Consider the following 21,674-nt stretch of genomic DNA (forward strand, 5'->3'; position numbering starts at 1 on the left):
AGTGCATTTCCTTGTTTTTTTTTTACGTGACTATATAAGAAGTGCACAGGTGATTATGTGCTGCTGCCAGGGCCTGTATGTAGGTTAAAATTTTTCTTCCCATGTTCACATTATGATCTGATTTCTGGTGAGTATTTGGGCTACACTGTAGTCTGACAGATAAGTTTAGCCTGACAGTAGTTTGGGAGAACAGTGAGCTGTCTGTGTGCAGTACAGGCGGCCTGCGCCCGCAGCAGCAGAAATGCCAACATAGGCTCTTTCCGCTGAGCCGCGCGCGTCTTCGCTGACATGGATTCGGAGCTGTCTTGCCATGTTGCTTCTGGGCAGTTCTCCTTTAGCACCAGGTCCTTAGCGGACCTTTAGAGGGCCGGATCTTTTTGGTTTTCAAATACTGCTCTAGAGGCCCTTTTGTGATCTGTGCCCAACTTGACAGTAGTGGGACACTTCTGCGGCTGGGATTTGGTGCCCAGCACAGCCCTGCCCCAGAACCTGTGTGAGAGGGGGCTCTTGGACGGCATGGCCTTCATCTTTTCGTTCTCTTCTTTTCACCTAACACCCTGATCAGATCCTAAAACTACCATGTGATCAGGAAACTAGTCACTCACAGAATCTAAAGACCAGTATCTAAAATGCAGAAATTTCTTTTTTATTGAGACCAATTTAAAAAAACACCTGATTTAAAACTTTTTAAGGAAATAAGACCATAGGTCACGACACTACAGATGGCATAGGGGCACCCCAAACCCTTTTAGATGCTTTCTCCATTAAAGGTAAATGTGCCCCTCCCAAAAAATAAAAGAGAAAAAAGAAAAATGTGGGCATTTTTGTGTGCTGTGATTTTAAAAGTACAAACATTAGTTAAATAGGTCAACTGAGGCTTAGATTTTCTTTGAACAGGTCGTGGTCTTGCCATGCGCAAGCTGTGCTGAAGATAATAAATTACAGAGACGATGAGAAGTCGTTCAGCCGACGCATTAGCCACTTGTTCTTCCACAAGGAGAATGATTGGGGGTTTTCCAATTTCATGGCCTGGAGCGTAAGTAACCAAGTATTTACGCAGAATGATCTGAGCATTACTCCGTCTTCCCAAGTCCTTCACTCTTCAGAGCCTTCTCTTCATTCTAGAATCAAAACGTGTGCTTCCTAAGTGGGACAGGTGTCCGAAAACGTGTTTTCTCCAGTTTGCTAGCTGAGATTTTTAAGCAGCCAACAAGGCAGCATTGGTGGGGCCCCCAAGTGAGGCATAGTTTCGGGGAACCTCCTCAGTTCTTGGTTCTCCAGCGTGGGTTCTTCAGAACCTCTGCAAGCCCGTGCTCTGGAAAGCGGGACTGATGCCTCGGGACCCATGCCTCAAGGCCGTGCCCTGGCGACGAGCCCCCATTGCCTCCCGCATGCCTCCTACGGAGGAACCAGGAACCAGGCTCTTACTGATTTTGTTCAGAGGACGCTAGTTAATGCAAATCAAAACACTGCAAAATTAGCACAATTTGAGGGTTAGAAAAAGTAATGTTTTCCTCTAAGTAGAGGGCACCAGGGTTATTGTCTCTGGAATGAAGTGGGCATTCGTGTGTTCTCATGCAAGTTGGATATTCTTATTTTTTATAGGAAGTGACTGATCCTGAGAAAGGATTTATAGATGATGACAAAGTTACTTTTGAAGTCTTTGTACAGGCGGATGCTCCCCATGGAGTTGCGTAAGTTTTTCTTTAATTGGGTGCTATTAAGAAATGCCTTCTCTGCTGTGGTGAAAGACGCACTAGCATGTTAACAGATGCATATACTTAACAGATACGCACCCTCTCTGCGCTTGCCCCTTGGCACACATATGGGGGATACCCAGCTGTGTCTGCCAACTTCACCTTCGCCCCTTCGCCTGGCATAGTTTATGGAGTGGGTTCTGTCTGCCAGACATTGCTGTGCACTAGGAATGTGATTGTGGTTTGCAAGACAGCCACAGGTTTCTGTCCTCAAAGAATGTTCAGACTGGTGGGACGGAGGAAGTTCATGCCAGTTCGTAAATAACTACAGAGGAAACACCCTGGTTTTATTTTGAAGAAGGCAGGGATATGAAGGTCTGGGAGTGGTGGGTATGATGAGGAAGCAGAGGAGGAATGATGGGTTGGAGGTGGTGAGCGAGGTGGAGCCGAGGTCGGAGGACCCGCAAGAGAAGCGATTATGCCTCTGTGGTGACCGGTCTGTGTGCCCGAGCAGTGTCCGGCCCTACAGGAAGCATGGGCTTGGGTTACTTGTCACGGGGAGGGTAAGGGATTGGGACCAGAGAGAGCAACAGGAGCAGAGACACCGGCAGGGAAGTGTGGGGTTGGGCAGCACATCCAGAAGGTGTGGAGGCTGAGCCGAAAGCTGGAATCAGACTGTGGGGCCCTACTGACTTCGAGACCCGGGGGTGAGGCCGTCAAGTGCAATCTGGGAAGAAGTTGAGCAGCAGGTGCCAGTTTCTTGCCCACGTCACTTTGTCTTCATGTGGCTCTGCTCTGGCAGGAGTGCGTGTGTGGGATGACCTGGACAGACCGGGGCAGAGAGCCGTGGGGCTGCTGAGAAGCAGCTGTTACTTGGTCCGCGTCCTGGTTGGTGTGGTCCCGGAGTGTGTTCGGGAGGAATCGAGCTTTTCTTGACTAGCCTTTTCAGAGTTCAAACTATATTCAGATGTCAGGAGTGGGGGCAAAAGCAAGAAACTAAATTTTTTGTGAGGGCGCTCCCCACCCCCATTTTGAAAACCTTTCCTCTGTTTATGATATACTTCTCTTGACTAAAAAAGTGGATTGGGTTTTTCAGCCTTCCCAATCAAAACAGATTTTTACTTTAATCTTACCAAAACCTATTCAACCATTATCATCTAAATCTTTGATTATGGTTTTTAAAATAACCTCTATAACGTAGGATTCTTAGATTTTCCTGCCAATTCTTAAAATTATCCATGGATAGGTGCACACACCCACCCACACACTTTAACCAGGGCACTTTGGCACATGTGAGCGTGTCAGCAAGGTCATGGAGTAACCCCTGGAAGTACTATTGACCCTGACCGCAACCAACAATAAACATCTCTAATGTTGCTAACACTTGATGGCAAATGTGTTTGTGTCTTTGCATTATGTATAGAGGGAGATGGGGAAGGGGGTGGTTTCAACTGGCATTCTCTCTGGCTTATTGTTACGATGGGGGCAGCGAGCAGTGAGGGCTGCTAACTCTGAGACTATGTATCTCTTCTCCTCAGCAACCCCCACCGTAGACTAGGGAAAAGGCACTAGGAGTTGAGAAGCCCAAACTAACTTGGCCCAGTGTATGTGCCTGTCTCTGCTTTATGTGTATGACTGCAGAAAAGACAGGTTTCGTCTGTTGGCATTTCATGCTGACTCCACACTGGGAGCCAGTACACATGCAGTGGGACCACACTGGGAGCCAGTCTGATAGGACTCAATGACTGCCTGTGAGCGGTGATCTTGGGAAAAGGCAGCATTAAGCTGCTTCCTCCAGCACCGGGTTCGTGCACTTGGGCAGACAGGGCCCATGACCGTGCTAAGAACTCCTGGCCCTGGTGCCCCTGGCGCCCTGGGGGCCTGGCGGTGAGTTTCTGCCATGGCGGGGTGCGTGGCCGTCATTCCTGTGTCAGGATGGTGGGAGAGAGGTGATGGTGCACAGCAGTGCGGTGTCGGCCACACGCCGGCGTCTCACCAGAACACTCCACACACACTGCAGAAGCGAGGAGGTGTCCTGTGCGGTTTTCCCTCAACCTCGAACTGATCTTGTAGGTGGGATTCAAAGAAGCACACGGGCTATGTCGGTTTAAAGAATCAGGGAGCGACTTGTTACATGAACAGCCTGCTGCAGACTTTATTTTTCACAAATCAACTACGAAAGGTAAATGGATGGTATTTCTCTCCCTCAACCTTCCACCCACCCTTTTGCTCAAGTACTGAGGGTCAGGCAGAGAGTCCTGCCCCCAGCTTTGCCGTGTTTCTCCCAGTACCACAGTGCTGTCTCCAGAGAGGGGCCCCACTTCCAGCGTGTGGAAGCTCGTAAAGCTAACTTGGGTGATCAGACGTTTGCCGGCTAACAGACCTAGCTTTGGCAGGCTCTGTAGCCCCATGATAAAGTTGTTCTTTTTTTTTTTTTAAATATGAAAGCCATTAGTAGGGACATTTGGGAAGTTTTACATCCAATCTGAATTGAAAAGCCCCTGGCTATGAAGTGTAGTTTTCACTTACAGGTAAAACTTAACGTTCATGAGAATTCTAATAGAAACCACAGATGTCCCTTGCATCCAGTGTAGCTAGTCGTCTGTCCTAGCTAGTCGTCTGTCCTTTAGGAATGCCGTGTGAACAGCATGGAGCAGTACAGACAACATGTACTCCTGGTCATGGGGGGGCTGCTGGCTGGTCTGCTGGCTTCTCCTGTTCCATCGGCACAGCACCGTAGCTGCCCCGACAGGATGGTGTGGGGACAGCTGGATGTGGATCATTACAGTGGCACTTAGGTCTTATCACATCTTCTGTTCACAAGTAATGTTAAGCTAAAAAGTGTTGCTCCAAGAGGTATGAACTCAAAGTGGTTCTCTTTGGATGGTGAGCCGTGGGTAATTTTTAAATTCCTTTTTACTTTCTTGTATTTTTTTTATATTGCCTCTCAAGACTTTCATGATTTAAAAAAAAAAAAAACTTTCTGACCTATTTTGGGGGATAGTTAGAAGCCCAACCAACTACCATAGCCATTGTGATACTAGAAATGTTACTTTCACATAAAATTCCATTTTTATTTCTTAATCAATTATTTTAGGCTGTGTACATGATGCCAACAGAGGGTGATGATTCATCCAAAAGCGTCCCCTTAGCATTACAAAGAGTGTTCTACGAATTACAGCACAGCGATAAGCCTGTAGGAACAAAAAAGCTAACGAAGTCCTTCGGGTATGTATCGGATATCTGCCTTTCTGTTCTGCTTCCTTCTGCAAGGAAGAATAAAGAGCGCATAGTAGGAGAATCCAGAGTGTAGTGTAGGCATTTAAGTTTTAAGTCCATCTGAGTGTTTTTATCACCATATTTTTGCTTTGTCCTGTTGGGACATAAAGGCTCTTTTCAGAGTTTTGCTTGAGACCTGATTCTCCACCTGACAGCATCCTCTCACACATAGCAAGGTGTTCAGAACAGGACAAAGCTGTGAAGATGTTGGTGGCCTGATAAAATCCAATATATCTTTTAATCTGGGCCCCCCAAAATAAATAATCTCAAAAAATGAATTGAAGAATAATGGCCGAGTATGCAGTTTACCTTTTTTTCCCCCCCAGTTTACCTTTTTAAGTCTGAGTTGCCTAATTTGTTCTTACTTGAAATTTGGAAATTTAAATATAAACATTCCTTTTCTCTTTCCAAGGTGGGAAACTTTAGATAGCTTCATGCAGCACGACGTTCAAGAGCTGTGTCGAGTGGTAAGTTCTGCGCTGTAATCCTGCACTCCTTAACATTGGCTGTTGTGAAGCACTCTCAGAAGTGGTAACCGAGTCAAAGCTCAGGCCTCCTTCACGCCAGTGCAACTCAGATGCGCCCATCCTTTCTCGGGACACAACCAGACCAGGAAGGAGAGGCAGCATCTGTCTCATTTTCAAGCCAGAAAGCTTGAAAAGAAAATTGTTGGAGAGGGCAGTATGAGGGGAAACTTGGATTTCAGTAGCAATAGGTAGTAGCATCGTTTGAATTTGTTGAGTTGGTACATCTGCCTGAGTTACTAATCCGAGGAACCACAGATCAGCTTAGGTAGCTGTCCCAAGCTCTTAAGCTCTCTGCTTCGCTGTAGAATAGTACTTCCATTGTTACTCTGTAGCGTCCAGACTCCTGGGCACAAAAGTTCTAACTGAGCAGCCATCTGTACAGGTGATTCTCCCCAGAACCATCTTTAGGCACTAGCAAAATCCCGTCCTTCCAGTTGTAACCAGAGACACACACACAGACACACACACAGACACACAGACACAACATGAAATGGTTATTCAAGGTGATTGGCTGGGCAAGGTGTGTTTTCTTTTTTGCAGCACTAGCTGGATTGAATCCAGTTCATTAAATATCCATGGACAAACCAGTCAATCCTGTTGACAGGCTCAACCTCATTAATCTCTTGGTGTGGACCAATACGAGTTAAGTTTAGTGCTCAATTTACATGCTTTTCCACAGAGGTAAAATGAATATAAAAAATGCTTCTAAAGGCACTACAGATTACTAATTCATTCCAAAGGCTGTATAGAGGTTAATCTCAACTGTTGCATGTAGATATTTTTGTAAATATCCAACCAAGAAAGAAGACTTTGTATGTTTTCATAATTGCATGCTAAAGGTCATAATATTTATAGTCTAGATCTTCTTTGACCATTGAAATTTCTTAGTCAAGTTTCAAATTATGGTATGTTAATTGAGCATAACATTTTCTTAAAGTCAAAACTTTCTCTTCCAGTTGCTTGATAATGTGGAGAATAAGATGAAAGGCACGTGTGTGGAGGGCACCATACCTAAATTATTCAGAGGCAAAATGGTGGTATGTGGTTACCAGTTTTCACCAATGATTTTAAACGATTTAAGAATGCTACTATTTTGACAGTCAGTACTTAAGCCATCTTATTTTCCTTATTTGTAGTCCTATATCCAGTGCAAAGAAGTAGACTATCGATCTGATAGAAGAGAAGATTATTACGATATCCAGCTAAGTATAAAAGGAAAGAAAAATAGTAAGTTTTGAACGTCATAGCACAACCTTTTGCTAATTTCTGTTTTGGTTTAATACTTCATTTCCCCAAGTGGTTTTTGTTGAAATATGGCACAGCTAGAGAACATTGCCCAGGTGATAGGCGTGCAGCTACCCACGTGCACACAGGCTCGTGCCCGCACACAGGTCAAGCACCTCAGCATTTGCAGCACAGATGTTGGCCCTTCCTGGCCATGACCACCTCTTCTCAAAGGAAACCACTGTTTGGGCTTTTAACAACCCCCCCCCCCCAGGTTATTTTTGCATGTTTAAAATATAAAGATCAGATCGTGTTGGATATAGCCTCTGTTTTGCATTTCCTGTGCTCCACATCCTGTGGACGAGAGAAGCAATAGTGTGATGTTTTTGCTGCTTTCCAGTATTCCACATGAGGAGTATTCACGGGTGTTTCCAGACCACACCTTCCTTGATAGACATTTGGGTTTTCAGGGTGTGGCTGTTGGGCTTGAGGCTCCCCCACCGCTCTTGGGCCCGGCTCCCATACGTGTTTGTGTGTTCACATTAGCGTAATTGTTGGCTCTAAGGGGGGGTGTCCATTCAGAACATGTTCATCACGCTGAACATCATAGTGGGAGTATGGGGCTGTCTCCGCTTTAATATACCTTCCCCTGAAGGGCAGTCACCTTGTCACCTCTCCAAGTGGTTGCTGGTCTTTGGGATATCTTCTTGAATGTCAGGAGTAGAGTTCCTAGTAACTTAATGTCCTAGTTGACCAGTTCTGTCACCTGTGATTTATGGATCTGTTTCTGTGGATTTACTTTTCTCTCCATCGGGGGCTGTTTTCCGGCTTCCTTGCATGTCTGGGCATCTTCTTGGATGCCTGCTATGGTAATTCTTCTCTCATTGGGTATTGGATGTTCTTGACCTTTGTTCTGGAGCATGTTGAGATGCCTTGGACATGGTGTAGTTCTTTGGAGGCTGGTTTTCATGCCGTCAGATGGGAGCTCCACAGTGTTTAGTTAGGGCTACTGGTGCCTACGGCTGGGCAGCGCCGTTCTGGGCCTTCTGCCTGGAGCTTCACATACAAGGAGACTTTTCACTGTGGCTGGAGGGAGCAGAGCCCCCATTGTCAGGCAGGTGTAAGCTCTGGGGACTGACATCCTGTCCTGGGCGGTTCCTCCCCTGGCCTCAGATCATGTCATCCCTCTGCTTGCTGATGACCACCCCCCAAGGCACTAGGAGAGCTTTCCACAAACTGCTGCTGTCATCTTCCTGTGCACTCTGTACGCTACAGAGTCAAGCTGCCTCGGGCCCTCAGGCTCTCAGGAGATAGGGCCCCATTTGGGTTTCTTTCCACACAGTGAGCTGGACAGTTGAAGGGCTCTCTGAGGCTCACAGTCCTGTACCGCCCATGGTCCAGGGTGTAAACTTGTTCAGCGCAGGAGAGAGAGTTGAGCAGGTGCCAGGTGGGCAGGAGCAGGGAGGAGGGGGGTTCCACACCCACTCTGGATGCTGGCCTGACTGCAGGTAGAGCCGCTCCCCCATGTGGGGCTCACCTCTGTTCACTCTTTGAGGCGTGCTGCTCCTTTAAGGGCATTTCAGAGTTTTAGTGAAATCAAGCCTTTCGTTCTTTGCTTTTTATGTTAAGAACACCTGCCCTGAAGTCATAAGATATTCCCTTAGATGATGTTGTTTTATCTTTTCTATTTATACATAATCCACCCAGAATGGTTTTTTTTTTTTTTTAAGATTTTATTTATTTATGAGAGAGAGAGGCAGAGGGAGAAGCAGGCTTCATGCAGGGAGCCCGACGTGGGACTCGATCCGGTTCTCCAGGATCAGGCCCTGGGCTGAAGGTGGCACTAAACCGCTGAGCCACCCAGGCTGCCCCCAGAATGGGTTGTATGCATGTGGTAGGATGTCAAGACTGATCCTCCGCATGTGGGTCTCTGGTGAACCCATCACCTTCTCCCCTTGCTCTGCAACTTTGTCAGCAGTCAGGTGTTCATATCTGTGTGGATTTGTTTTTAGACTCTTTGTTCTGGGACATGGGTCATCCTTGCACGAATTCTACACCCTCCCCCACACCCTCCGGCATTACTGTGGTTTAGTTGACCAAATTGTAAGATATTCACAGCGTGTGTTGTGATTTTTCTGGACATACTATGAAAGGAGCACTCCATCCTAGTGAGCACATCTATGCCTGTACATCATCCTCTTTGTGTGTGTGTCAGAGCATTTGAGTTCTGATCTCGTAGTGAATTTCATTTACTCAACAGGAGGTTAGCGGCTCTAGTCCCCATGCTCCCCATGTGGTCCTTAGCCCCAATTCATCTTATTACTTACTGTCCCAGCCTGTCCCTCTTGTCCCCACCTTCCCCTTCTCTACCTGTACTGTCTTGATTGTAGCTTTGGTAAGTGTTTGGGTGAAACTGTGCACTTTAATGTTACTTGGTCATGTTCAAGTTAATAAAACATTTGACTCCACATTATCACTTGCAACACCCTGAAGAAACCGTGTCTGTGTTCTTAGAGGTTCGGGGCTCCTGTGAGCAGTGGCAGGGTCACAGTGGGTGTTGGTGGGTCTCGGGCAGAGGCCAGGAGCTGCGGTTCTCCGCTTTCCTCCAGCAGGCCCAAGTAATCGGGACGGTGGTGTCACCATCAAGACTTTAGTGAAATCATTAGTTGACTTTCTTCTCTTTCTCTCTTTCAAGTATTTGAATCATTCGTGGATTACGTGGCCGTTGAGCAACTAGACGGTGACAATAAATACGACGCCGGGGAACACGGCTTGCAGGTAATGTGGGAACTGTGTGCCACCTTACCCGCCACGGCACTCACTGTGTTTCCACATCCTCTGTGTCACTTGTGGATGAAACAGTTACTTGTACCCTTTCATGTGCTGCTCAAGTTTAGAGCTCAAAGGATTTTATTTCTTAGTGCACACACTGTATTTTGGGGCCTCCGATTGTGCAGCTGCTCAGGCGGGCCTGGTGCACGAGAGGCCCTGTCCTGGTGCTCTGTGGTGTTGTCTCTGTTGCATCCGAGACCCTGCTCCTCACCTCACTGGTGTCCCTGGGAACTTTCCCTCAGCTTCCTGTTGTTGTAGACTTTCTTATTTGCTCGGGCTCTGGCTTTTGCCTCATGGTGTACTTTGGCACGTATATGTGTGATGTAGTTAGTTTTCTTGTTTACTTTTAAAGATTTATTTATTCATGAGAGAGTTTTCTAAAGGATCCTTATTTGTAGAATGAGCAGCGTGTTTTCTCTTGCTTGTTCTGTGAACACAGGGTGTCCCTGCTTGTCTTCCACAAGGCCTTGCAGGGCCTCTAAGCTTCTGGCAGTGCAGTGAGCATTATGGACAGGTGACTGGTCAGTCCACAATTGGGTGGAGAGACATGGACTATGATATGTTCCTGCCTGCCAGTCAGGCGAATGAGTGGGTCAGCAGCATCCTCCAGGATGCAGCCATCCAGAGTCTGTGTTGTAGGTGCATAACCTGGACACGTGGGCTCAGCCAGTTTATAATTTCCCAGACCATCCTGTGTTTACCATACCAAGCTTGCTAATTTACAGTTTGTGGCGCTGATGTGCCTATTTTGCAGTTGGCCACAGATCTGCTCTTCTGCTTAGGCCGCTCAGGATGCTGTGTTGTGGATCAGAAAGTCACTTTGCAAACATGCAACTAGATTAGCTTAGGGAACACTTTGGTCAACTCACAAGAATTGCCTTGGTCCACACTGGATAGTTTGGGGTCTGAGTGAGCAATACATATTTTGGAATCGTAGCCTCAAGGGACCATGGTAGAGAAACAATTCTTTTATTGTCCTTTAAAGTTTATCAAAACCATGCCACTCCTTTGTGTGGCAGGAAGCTCCTGGGTTTTCATTTTTCCAAAGATAATTTGTCCTCTTAATTACACTAATGCGATGTCAAAGAACCTTGTCTGTGACGGTTCTTTCAACTGGACCTAGCCAGCCCCAGAGGGAAGGCCTGAATTGGAAGCTGAGCTATGATGAGAGCCCCCGTGGTCTGGTAGTGGTTGGGTTATCAGAGGGTTATTTACAGGAGTAAACCAGAGTCGGCTGAGGTGAGGGCAGGGCTGTGGGAGGTATGGAGTCGGTTGGTCCCCTCCAGGGGAGGCCTTGTTCAGAAGCAGGGCACATCCCACTCCACAGAGGCCACATTGCTAGTGTGAGGGTCTTGCTGCTCTTGAGTGAGGACAGTCTTCGGAAGTGGGTTGGACTGTAAGCATCCAGTGTGCACTCTGCAACATGTGCTCTGAATTGAAGGTGCTGAGAGCCCAGGGGAAGGAAGCCGGTTAGTAGCGTCCTCCTGACCCCTACCTCTGAGCACCTGTGCTTATTCCAGCCAGGTGTCTGGTTTTTTATTTTGTTTTAAAGATTTTATTTATCCATGACAGAGAGAGAGAGAAAGGGAGGGAGAGAGAAAGAAGCAGGCTCCATGCAGGGAGCCCAATGTGGGACTCGAACCTGGGTCTCCAGGATCACACCCCGGGGCCAAAGGTGGCGCTAAACCGCTGGGCCACCGGGGCTGCCCCAGCCAGGTGTCTGTAAGCACAGCTGATCTCACGTCGTTGTAGTCCTGAGCTTCTGCTTTTCCCATTAATGATTTTTGGTGTTCTTTTCATATTTCTTTCCCATAGTGTTTAATGATTGTGTAAAACAGCCCCAAGTGATTAAGCCCCAGTTTGCTTAGCCGTTCCCCTGTTGTTGGGCATCAGAATATAATGCAAAGTAAATCTCTCCCGTGCAAGCTACTGTGGCAAACCTGAGAGAATGATCTAAGCAGAACATTTTACATTTTTTATTTTAAAGATCTTATTTATTTATTCATGAGAGAGAGAGCAGAGACACAGGCAGAGGGAGAAGCAGGCTCCCTGCGGGGAGGCCACTATAGACCTGATCCCAGGACCCAGGATCATGACCTAAGCCAAAGGCAGACACTCAACCACTGAGCCACCCAGGCCATCCCTTTATTTTTTAATTGCAGTCTCATCAATGTGCAGTATTAATATTAGTGTCAGGTGTGCCACATAGTGATTTGATGTTTTACATACATTAGGAAGTGCTCACCACAGCACAGTGTTGCCAGACTCTGTCCCTATAATGTACTTTGTATCTGTGACCTATTTTTTAACTGGAATTTTGTATCTCTTGATCCTCCCTCACTTGTTTCACCCCTCCCCCACCCCTGCCCTCTGACAACCACCAGTTTGTTCACTGTTGATAAGCCTGGTTCTCTTTTTGTCTTTGGGGTTTTGGTTTTCTTTAACATCTTACTTATTTATCTGGGGGAGAGAGTGTGCGCATGCGTGAACTGGGGAGAGGGAGGGGGAAATAGAATCTCAAGCAGACTCCCCACTGAGCATGGCGGCCAACACAGGGTTGGATCTCCTGACCCTAAGATCTTGTTTGAAACCCAAATCAAGAGTTAGACACTTAACCAACTGAGCCATCCAGGCTTTTCTTAAACAGTTTAAAAGCACCCCTGCTGGATACCTAATAAACCCCTTCCTCTCCCACCAGATTTCACCGACCACTATTGCTGTCCTTGCTTCAAGGACTAAGTAGGGCTGAACTAAACTTGCATTTCTTTTTCAATGTTCAGGAAGCAGAGAAAGGTGTGAAATTCCTAACTTTGCCACCAGTGTTACATCTACAGCTGATGAGATTTATGTATGACCCTCAGACGGACCAAAATATCAAGATCAATGATAGGTAATCTATAGTGGGATGTGAAAGTTAAGATTGAACATCGCCTGCCCTTGGGGGTCAGTCCCAGTGCTTTATTTCGTCTGTTTGTTTTCAGTTCAACTCTGATGTATTTCGGTCTCTCTCCTGCCTCAGTATCCCAAGAACTATGGTTTTAAAGGATAATTTCCCTTATGAGATTTCAGAAGCTGCTCCTCCCATAGCTCCCTCTTGGGGAACACCAGCCCCCTCCACACTGTGGCAGGAGGAGGTCCCTGAGGGGAGGGTGCATTCACCAGAATGTCACTGTTACCTCAGGAGTGGAATTTGATGTTGCTGTATTTGTTTAAATAGGATTCTCCAATACTTTGTAACCTCTCAGTTGGCATTGACTTCTAGAATATGCTGGAATTTTCAGGAAGATGATGTAGATGTATGTGTGTGCTTTATTCCAGGTGTTTTCTAGGTTCCTAAAATGCCAGGTTAAAAAAAGTGATAGTACATACTACCTTCCCTGGTTTAGAATATAGAAGTTTTGTCCTGGTTAGTTTGGGCACAGGGTAGAGGTTGGTTATTCACCAATCAAACTTGAAGGAGGACGGGATCCAAATTATTTGCCACCAGCCAGGTCTTTGCTCTTTCATTCTTGCCCATCACTGTGGAATCTATAAGGAACTGTCTCCACCAGACCTCACATACTGGCGTCTTGTAGAGTAAGTCCACCCTGCTCAGGTGTTTCATTGGGTCCTTACCTTGCTTTTGTTTCTGTTTTTATTGGCATTAGTTGCCAGCATTTAAAAAAAAATCATGAGATTTCGCGTAAAAGCCCAGATTTCTGGCATCCTTTAGGAATTTTGAACATTTGGCAGCCCAGCCAGACTTGCTGAGGGCAGCATTGGGCTAGTGCCGGGGCAGTTGCCCCTTCGGACTCTGTGCACACGCTCTCCTCTGAGTCCTCGCCGGCCCCCTCTCAAGGCACTCTTCGTGACTAATTTTGACTGTGTTAAAATATTTATGGACCCGGTAATCTAAAAATGAATCGAGTTCAGGATGTGTTTAGAAATCAGAAGGTTATAGGGGATCCTTTCTTACATATCTTCCCTGTTCAGATTCAATTTCCCATGTTTCCCAAACCTACAGTATATCCTCTGTGGTCTGATTCCTGGACAGCTGGAATTATTCGTTAATAACATTTGGAATTACGCACATCCTAGAAAAGTCATGGTGTGTATCCATCACAAGGCTGGTTGTTGTGTAATACCCTCAGCTTAAAATTCTGTTAGGCATCTCAGTGCATGTAGAAGCATTTCCATCTACCTAACTTCAAATTTTGTACTGCTTTATGGAGAATTAACTTGTTCTAATGAATAGAAGCTACCTTAGAAATCTTTCAGGGGCCTCCTGAGTCACATTGATACTTCCTTGTCCAAATAAAGATGAGTCAGTAAATTAGAACGCCTAGCAATAAGTAAAGCCTGAAGGGTAAACTATTTCACATGTTAATAAACCTGGATTTCTTTTAAAATGTTTTTCAATAGGTTTGAATTCCCAGAACAGTTACCACTCGATGAATTTTTGCAAAAAACAGATCCTAAGGACCCTGCAAATTATATTCTTCATGCAGTCCTGGTTCACAGTGGAGATAATCATGGTGGACATTATGTGGTTTATCTAAACCCCAAAGGGGATGGCAAAGTAAGTGCTGGGCAGGGGGCAGAGTTGGATGTGATGGCATGTAGGGCATTCACCCTGACGCTCAGCTTCGCCTTTTCCTCTTCCTGCCCGATTGCCTGGGTAGCAAAAGATTTCACCCTGGGCTCTGATTTATCTATGTGCTCTCCTGCATTAGTTGCTGATACTTAAAGGTGGATAGTGAATTAGTGAGTGTGCTTTGTGTATGCCTCTCCTTATTAGTATCCAATGTTGGACCTTTATCCCCTCATGTAAAGTGAGGCACAAATTTTGCACTTATGAATACTAGCAGAATAATCATCCACGGCCTGGGGCTGGGCAGGCGAGGCAGTGATGATTTGCATGCCTGGTTGTCCGCAGTTGTGATGCTTCATCTTCCCCTGGTTTGCATGGATCTGCTCTCAGAGTCTTCCTGAGAGGACGAGGTTCTCCTTGGGGTTGGGGTCTGTGTCCAGGACCATAGGGCCAGTGAAGAACAGAACAGAGGCCGAGCCTGCCTCTCTCAGGCTGAGATTTGGTAGAGGGACCCACACAGCACCAGACCACGATGAACCTTTCACTGCAGGATGTAGCAGCATGTACAATGACTCAACCCACAATGAAGAGATTGAAAATAAGTATTACATAGAACTCTGCTGATTTTTTTTTAAGTCAGGCCCTCACTTGGCTGTGGTATGTCATGAGATAGGATCAAATGTCTCATTTAATTTTATAGCTATACCGTAAAATTTCCATTTTACTAGCAGAGTTGGGTGTGCCCTGTATGATTTTCTCAAGTCTGTAAAGAGTTGTACTCGCGGTAGATTGAATCTAAATTGAAATGGGCCGTTGGAGTATGTATGACAGTGTCGCCATCAGAGGCACCTTCACGGTTCCGGCCGAGGTGCCGGTGAGCTTCGTGAGGGGGCCAGTTGCCTGCAGCCATGCCCGGGCCTGCACACCGTCACCTCACAGGTTGGAGGAATACACTGCCTTTTGCTCCGTGTGCTTCTCAGAGCGCTTTATCTCTGCCGCGTCTCGTTGCTTCCCTCGCCAGTGGTGTAAATTTGACGACGACGTGGTGTCCAGGTGTACGAAGGAGGAGGCCATCGAGCACAACTACGGGGGGCACGACGACGACCTGTCTGTGCGGCACTGCACGAACGCATACATGCTGGTGTACATCAGGGAATCAAAGCTGAGTGAGTAGAGCTGGGGCGTGCCCTGCGTCCCCGTGGCCCTGAGCTCTGCTGCTTGTCCTCGTGTGGCCTCGGTCACGGTGTCTCTGGACCAACTGGATGGCGCGTGCGGGTTCTGATGTGGCCTCAAGGTCCCTAGTAACCTCCCTCGGATAAGATTGTGTATTGACCACGACAGGACACTGGGGCCTCATAAGGGTGGTGGGAGGAGGAGGTGGGAGACAGAGAAGAGAGCCTGTACACAGGTGAGCAGGGCCACATTTGTCGTGCAGGTGAGGTTTTACAAGCTGTCACCGACCACGACATCCCCCAGCAGTTGGTAGAGCGACTCCAAGAAGAGAAGAGGATCGAGGCCCAGAAGCGGAAGGAGCGGCAGGAAGCCCACCTCTACATGCAGGTTCAGGTCAGCCAGGCTTCCGCGGCGCTCTTGCCTCATTGGGACGGGGCTGCCGCCTGAGCATCTGCACCTGAGGGACCGCTCAGGGCCCCCGGCCAGCAGCGCTGTGTCAGGGTGTGGATGAGGAGCGCAGGGGGGCAGAGAGGGGAGCACCCCAGGAGGGGTGCACGGGAGGACGAGCTCCCTGTGGGCCAAGGAGAGGCGTGACCGGTGATGGGCAGGGAAGGAAAGCTAGACGGGAAGGTGAGTTTCCAGACGGTTTGGCTTCCTGGTTCGGTTGCAGTATTGGGAAGCAGCTGTTGCTTTCAGCAGGTTGGTTGCCGGGGAAGAGGTGCTCGCGCACCCGTTCTGACCGCGTGGTCTCCAGACGCTGGCACGCAGCGGGCCTCCAGCTAGTGCTCAGGGGAGGGAGGAGTGGCTGTGTGGACGTGGAGCTCTTGGCACTTTGTAACTGAACACCGGATTCTGTCCTTCGTCATCCTGATGCTTTTCTCCTCGGGCCTCCTGAGGAAGTTTCATGGAAGCAAAAGACTGGCTCTTCCTTGCATTTTACTATGGAAACTTTGTTCTGCTTGGGGTGGTCTCCTGGCATTTGTGCGTCCGTTGGGAACTCTGTTGTGTGTTTTTTTGTGTATTTTCAGATAGTCGCAGAGGATCAGTTTTGTGGCCACCAGGGAAATGATATGTACGATGAAGAAAAAGTGAAATACACTGTGTTCAAAGTATTGAAAAACTCCTCCCTGGCTGAATTTGTGCAGAACCTCTCGCAGACCATGGTGAGTACCGGTCGTGCTGGGGAAGGTTGTTTTGGCCTCCGGGTGCCACCTGCCCTCCTTCCTAAGTGGACGGCGTGGCACCGGGCATCAAAGCCCTGGCACCGGGAACCCTGAAGGCCGGGTCTCCATTGTCCACGTCAGCAGGGAGAGCTTTAACGGTCTTTTCCCTTCTAATCCTAGAACCATTACATTCCTACAGAATTAAAATATGAGCTTATTTTGTTTTTAATTAATTTATTTTTAACTTTTTTTTTCAGGGATTTCCCCAAGATCAAATTCGATTATGGCCCATGCAGGCAAGGAGCAACGGAACCAAACGGCCCGCGATGTTGGATAACGAGGCAGACGGCAACAAGACGGTGAGGGTCACGGGTGCCGTGTGTCTTGGTTGGAGTCCCGGGAGGTGCTGGGGACTCTGCGCTGCTGCGGCCTATCAGTCCACCTCTGGCCCACCTACGTGCAGGCAGGTGTGGTCTTCACTCTCACTTAACTACTGAAATATTCTAAAACCGGCATCTCTTCTGGAAATAGATGATTGAGCTGAGTGATAATGAAAACCCGTGGACGATATTCCTGGAAACTGTTGATCCAGAGCTGGCTGCCAGTGGAGCCACGTTACCCAAATTTGACAAAGATCGTAAGTGCTCTCCACGCAGCAGAGCTGGCTTCCCATACCAGCATCTAGACACACACGGGGTTAGGCATTCCTCCTTTGCCAAGAAGTCTGGTTCCAGAAATGTCCCCCAACCCCTCCCCATGTTCAGGCTTCCTGGCGAAGCCCGGTGGGCCTCCCAGACTACTGGTGGCGGGAAAGCGGTGGCACCTCACCTGGTGCCGTCCAAGGTGGAGGTGCCATCCAAGGGCTGGGTCCTCATGTCCGCCCTTGCCGCGTGCCTCACGGGGGCTGCGACAGAGCAGGGCTGGCAGCCTCTTCCTGTCGAGGGCCAGGGAGTGAATATTCACGCCTGGGAGCCACTGTGGACCACTGTCCAAAGGCGGCCGCAGAGAATGCGTCGGCGAGCAGGTTGGCTCTGTTCTGGCACAGCGCTGTCTGACCCACGGCAGATGGGTCTGCTGACGCTCGCCGTAAAGTGCTCAGTCGTTTGTGCTGACAGACACACACGCTGCCATTTTCTCATGGCGACGCTCAGCTAGCTAGTTGGTACCTGGCCTGGAAAATAAGACGCCTCATGAGTTCACTGCCTCGGATTAGTGTTTCCCAGGGCCTCAATGGTCGGAGTGGTGCCATAGTCCTCAGCTCAGCCTTTTGATTAACCTCGCCTGACACTGTAGGTTTCGGGTGCCATAGCCTGTCATTTTGATTGCCACTAAGCTTACCATTAATATTTTTAAAACGTCATCCCAAGTGTTAAGATTCTAACAAAACCTGTTTATTAACCTTATAGATGATGTCATGCTATTTTTGAAGATGTATGACCCCAAAACACGGAGCTTAAATTACTGTGGGCACATCTACACACCAATATCCTGTAAAATACGTAAGTCCTCACTGTGCTCACCCCTGGAGCTGGTCATGCTGAAGTCTTGGTCCATTACAGCTTTGAACTCTGTTTTCCTTGAACCCAGGTGACCTGCTTCCGGTTATGTGTGACAGAGCAGGATTTATCCAGGATACTAGCCTTATCCTCTATGAGGTTTGGATAGCTCATTTTTCCATAATCAGTGTATCTATCCTGGGTGGTTTGGGGAGGGCTCTTGTTTGTTCTGCTAGCCCTGACTTGGTTGTCATGGGAAGTCTGCCACAAAGTGGTGGGGGCCTCGGGCGGGGTCGAGCTGAGGGTCACATCTGAAAGTCTCGGATTTTTCCTCAGTAAGGCTCACTGATCGTTATGTGTTTGTGGATTGTAACGTTCCCATTAGCGTCTTCACTCACTAGAAACGTAGGGCAGAGAAAAGAGGATGCTCGGGTAGGACATTAGACAGACACTCACCTGCAACCACTCATCTCGTTTACTGTAGGAAGTTAAACCGAATTTAACAGAGAGAATTCAGGACTACGACGTGTCTCTCGATAAAGCCCTTGATGAACTAATGGACGGTGACATTATCGTCTTCCAGAAGTGAGTAGTGTTTGAAGGACTCTATCGCTTTGTACTAGGAGCCTCAGAACCAAGAAACAGAACTGGGTTGAAACCCTGAGTTACATTTTGTTTGAAGTAGCTGAGAATGTTGACAGAAGTCGGCCTTCTCTTGGTTTGTGGGGGTCACAGGCAGTGAACCTTTCCCTCATTTGACGAATGGTCTCAGGTCCTAAGAATCAGCGATGAGCATGGCAGCTCTTAGGAGGATGGTTTCCCTTGCCTTTCACGTGAGGTTCCCCAGTGTGCACGTGCACGCGTTAAATCCATGTGCGTGTCAAAGCAGCGGCCCTGCGGTCTTAGACGCCTTGTCTGAAAGCAGCTTTTCCCGTGCTCTTGAAGGAGCCATCTGGCTGCGGCATCCTGCAGCACTGGTTGTGGGGGGCCCCCGAGTGCAGTGGCCGAGAGCGGGGCTTGGCCAGGTAGTGGATATTTTAGGCTTAGCGACGACTCAGCCTGGCTGCCCTAGTGTGACAGTGGTCGCCTGCCAGCCCCTGGTTAGGGAGCGCATGGTCCGGAGTCCTTCCCTGTGCGTGAAACATGTTCGTATCGAGTCGGGGAGCAGGCCGTCTGCACTGGCACTGCGCGAGGCTCAGAGCACACACACAGCACCCTCGCCTGGGACAGACTCCCAGCATCCTCGAATGTTAGTCGGAACTTCTGTGCACACCTGTCCTGTGGTTTGAGAGGTGATGCCAGTTTGCTTTATACCGATACCCTTGGCCTGGACTTTGGTTCAGTCCGGAAACTGTTTCTTTCTCCCCCCAGGGATGACCCTGAGAATGATAACAGTGAATTACCCACTGCAAAAGAATATTTCCGAGACCTCTACCACCGTGTTGATGTCATTTTCTGTGATAAAACAATCCCTAATGATCCTGGATTTGTGGTTACATTATCAAACCGAATGAATTATTTTCAGGTATTTGATAAATAAAAGCCCTTTCCCCTTCAGATTCCATACCTGAGAGCTTGTTATTTTTAAAAAGAAAGGGTTGCTGAAGAGGCTGATGGGTTTGGTTCTGGAAGAAGGGTAACAGCCCCGTAGTCTGAGATGGTTCGGGGGCCGGGGGGGGGGGGGTAGTGCTGGCGCTGCCACGAGGCTAGTAGCTGCTCGTCACCCTCCCGGCCCCCGCCCCATCCACCTCGGCATAATTCGGTTTCAGAGATGATTGTTGTTACAGCCACTTGGCCTCAATTAGAACATGCCATTGGAAATTAAACCTGTAGTCCTCACCATTAAATGTGAGAAACCCTTGAGGCACCCGGCTGGCTCAGTTGGAGGAGCTCGGAGTCATGAGCTGGAGCCCCACGTTGTGTATAGAGTTTACTTAAGTAACCTTCAAAAGAAAAGGTGGCACCTGGGTGGCTCAGTCGGTTAGGGGTCTGCCTCTTGATCTCAGCTCAGGTCTTAATCTCAGAGTTCTGGGTTCGGGCTACTTAAAAGGGGGGAGTGGCACAAAAATCCTTTAACAGCTAATTTCCCCTCCCCATGGGGATACACTGGGGAGTTTATCCCTGGTAGGTGGTGGATGTTGAGGCCATGTAAATTCAGGCTGTACATTTCACATTTTTTTAAGAACATTGGGTAAATGGTTAATGATAAAGTTTGTAAGCAGATCTCCATTGATTCCCCAAGATGAGCCTTCTTTTCTGACTTTGGGTCCCTTCCCTCCCAGGTTGCAAAGACAGTAGCACAGAGACTCAACACTGACCCCATGTTGCTCCAGTTTTTCAAGTCTCAAGGGTAAGGCACGCCCGCGGTCACTCGCTGTTGGTCTGTACTGCAAACCGTCCACAGTTGACCCGCGCATGGTGCAACTACTTCTAATAAGTAGCTGGCCACGGCAGCTGGCATACCATTGCTTAGTTTCCGATATTCGTCACCACGCACGTCCTGACCACACTACTCGCAGATGTCCTAGTAATTGGCAGCCTCCTCTAAAGCCGGGCTTCTGGTAGCGACAGCACCCACACGTGTCCCATGCATCGAGATGGGGCCCGTCCCAGCCGTGGTGGCCCCACACTGTGTCACCATTGCTGAGGGCGCGCAGGTGGGCTGCCAGAGGGATTTGGGGCTTGGGAAATAGGAGTCTTGAGGGAAGCCAGGCCCAAATTTTGAATGTAGGCATAAGGCCAGAGTTTGCTTTTATGCTCACTCATGGATATTTGTTGTAGGCAAATAAACAAGTCGTTTGTTGTATATGCTGTTTTCTTGTGCAGCTATAGGGACGGCCCAGGTAACCCTCTTAGACATAATTACGAAGGGACTTTAAGAGATCTCCTACAGTTCTTCAAGCCTAGACAACCTAAGAAGCTTTACTATCAGCAGGTAGGAGTCCCATTTCATGTAACCATGGGTCATAAGGAGAAGGCTTGGGTTTTGTGGAAATGTATCTAACAGTCTCTCTTTTCTTACTAGCTTAAGATGAAAATCACAGACTTTGAAAACAGACGAAGTTTTAAGTGTATTTGGTTAAACAGCCAGTTTAGGGAAGAGGTATGTGCTTTCCAATGATAGGATTTTTTTTCATTGGCGTGTGTTTCTGTCTGTCTAGCCCTTGAAAACTAAAACAGGAAGGTGTTAGAGGCCCTCTGTCCCCCTCCTGCCACCACCGCCGCTTCTCGAACCATTTTTGCCTCTGCCGGCCCCCTGGCCGTGAGCAGCCAGCCTGAGGGCGGGTGGGTGCTGGCACCCACTATTAACCCAGGGCGTGCCCGCCCACTTGAGGTGGTGGTTTTAGAAAGTCTGTCCCTGTTTGCACTCAAGTGTTTCGTTGTTGTAGCTCTGCCAACCCTGTGCCATAAACATGCTCTTTGGGGCTGAACCGACAGCCTGAAATCCTCAGGTCCACCTGTGGTCACCACCTAGGCTGACACTGTGTCCCGTTGTCACTTTGCTGGGACAAGCAGGCTAGGAGATGGCCCTCCGTGGACAGCGTCCTGAGAAGCTGTCCTATAAATGGCAACCTTTTTGCATCCAAGTGGCATTTCTTAAACTCTCCTCCGGGCCTGGGGTGAGGCCCTGGGGGTGGGGGCGACAAGGGCAACAGTGGTGGGTAGCCAGAGACCACTGAACGTCTCTACAGTTTCTTCTCCAGCAAAGTGGA

General features: G+C 48.3%; 1 protein-coding gene across 2 annotated transcripts in view; it reads left to right on the forward strand.

Moving 5' to 3' along the window:
• USP7 (ubiquitin specific peptidase 7) overlaps positions 1 to 21,674 on the forward strand; it is a 64,252-nt gene that overhangs the window by 38,752 nt on the left and 3,826 nt on the right. For both annotated transcript variants that reach the window (XM_041748363.1, XM_041748364.1), the window contains exons 4-25: positions 898 to 1,036; positions 1,606 to 1,694; positions 3,771 to 3,879; positions 4,795 to 4,925; positions 5,389 to 5,443; positions 6,460 to 6,540; positions 6,640 to 6,730; positions 9,423 to 9,505; positions 12,340 to 12,449; positions 13,961 to 14,117; positions 15,151 to 15,295; positions 15,565 to 15,695; positions 16,331 to 16,465; positions 16,723 to 16,824; positions 16,997 to 17,102; positions 17,872 to 17,964; positions 18,053 to 18,120; positions 18,446 to 18,546; positions 19,333 to 19,486; positions 20,244 to 20,311; positions 20,788 to 20,896; positions 20,987 to 21,064. In XM_041748363.1, the coding sequence (XP_041604297.1) occupies positions 898 to 1,036; positions 1,606 to 1,694; positions 3,771 to 3,879; positions 4,795 to 4,925; positions 5,389 to 5,443; positions 6,460 to 6,540; positions 6,640 to 6,730; positions 9,423 to 9,505; positions 12,340 to 12,449; positions 13,961 to 14,117; positions 15,151 to 15,295; positions 15,565 to 15,695; positions 16,331 to 16,465; positions 16,723 to 16,824; positions 16,997 to 17,102; positions 17,872 to 17,964; positions 18,053 to 18,120; positions 18,446 to 18,546; positions 19,333 to 19,486; positions 20,244 to 20,311; positions 20,788 to 20,896; positions 20,987 to 21,064 (2,335 nt within the window). The remainder of the gene's footprint in view (positions 1 to 897; positions 1,037 to 1,605; positions 1,695 to 3,770; positions 3,880 to 4,794; positions 4,926 to 5,388; positions 5,444 to 6,459; positions 6,541 to 6,639; positions 6,731 to 9,422; positions 9,506 to 12,339; positions 12,450 to 13,960; positions 14,118 to 15,150; positions 15,296 to 15,564; positions 15,696 to 16,330; positions 16,466 to 16,722; positions 16,825 to 16,996; positions 17,103 to 17,871; positions 17,965 to 18,052; positions 18,121 to 18,445; positions 18,547 to 19,332; positions 19,487 to 20,243; positions 20,312 to 20,787; positions 20,897 to 20,986; positions 21,065 to 21,674) is intronic.

The sequence above is a fragment of the Vulpes lagopus genome, chromosome 3 (assembly GCF_018345385.1).
Source record: "Vulpes lagopus strain Blue_001 chromosome 3, ASM1834538v1, whole genome shotgun sequence".
In the NCBI taxonomy this organism is placed as follows: domain Eukaryota; kingdom Metazoa; phylum Chordata; class Mammalia; order Carnivora; family Canidae; genus Vulpes; species Vulpes lagopus.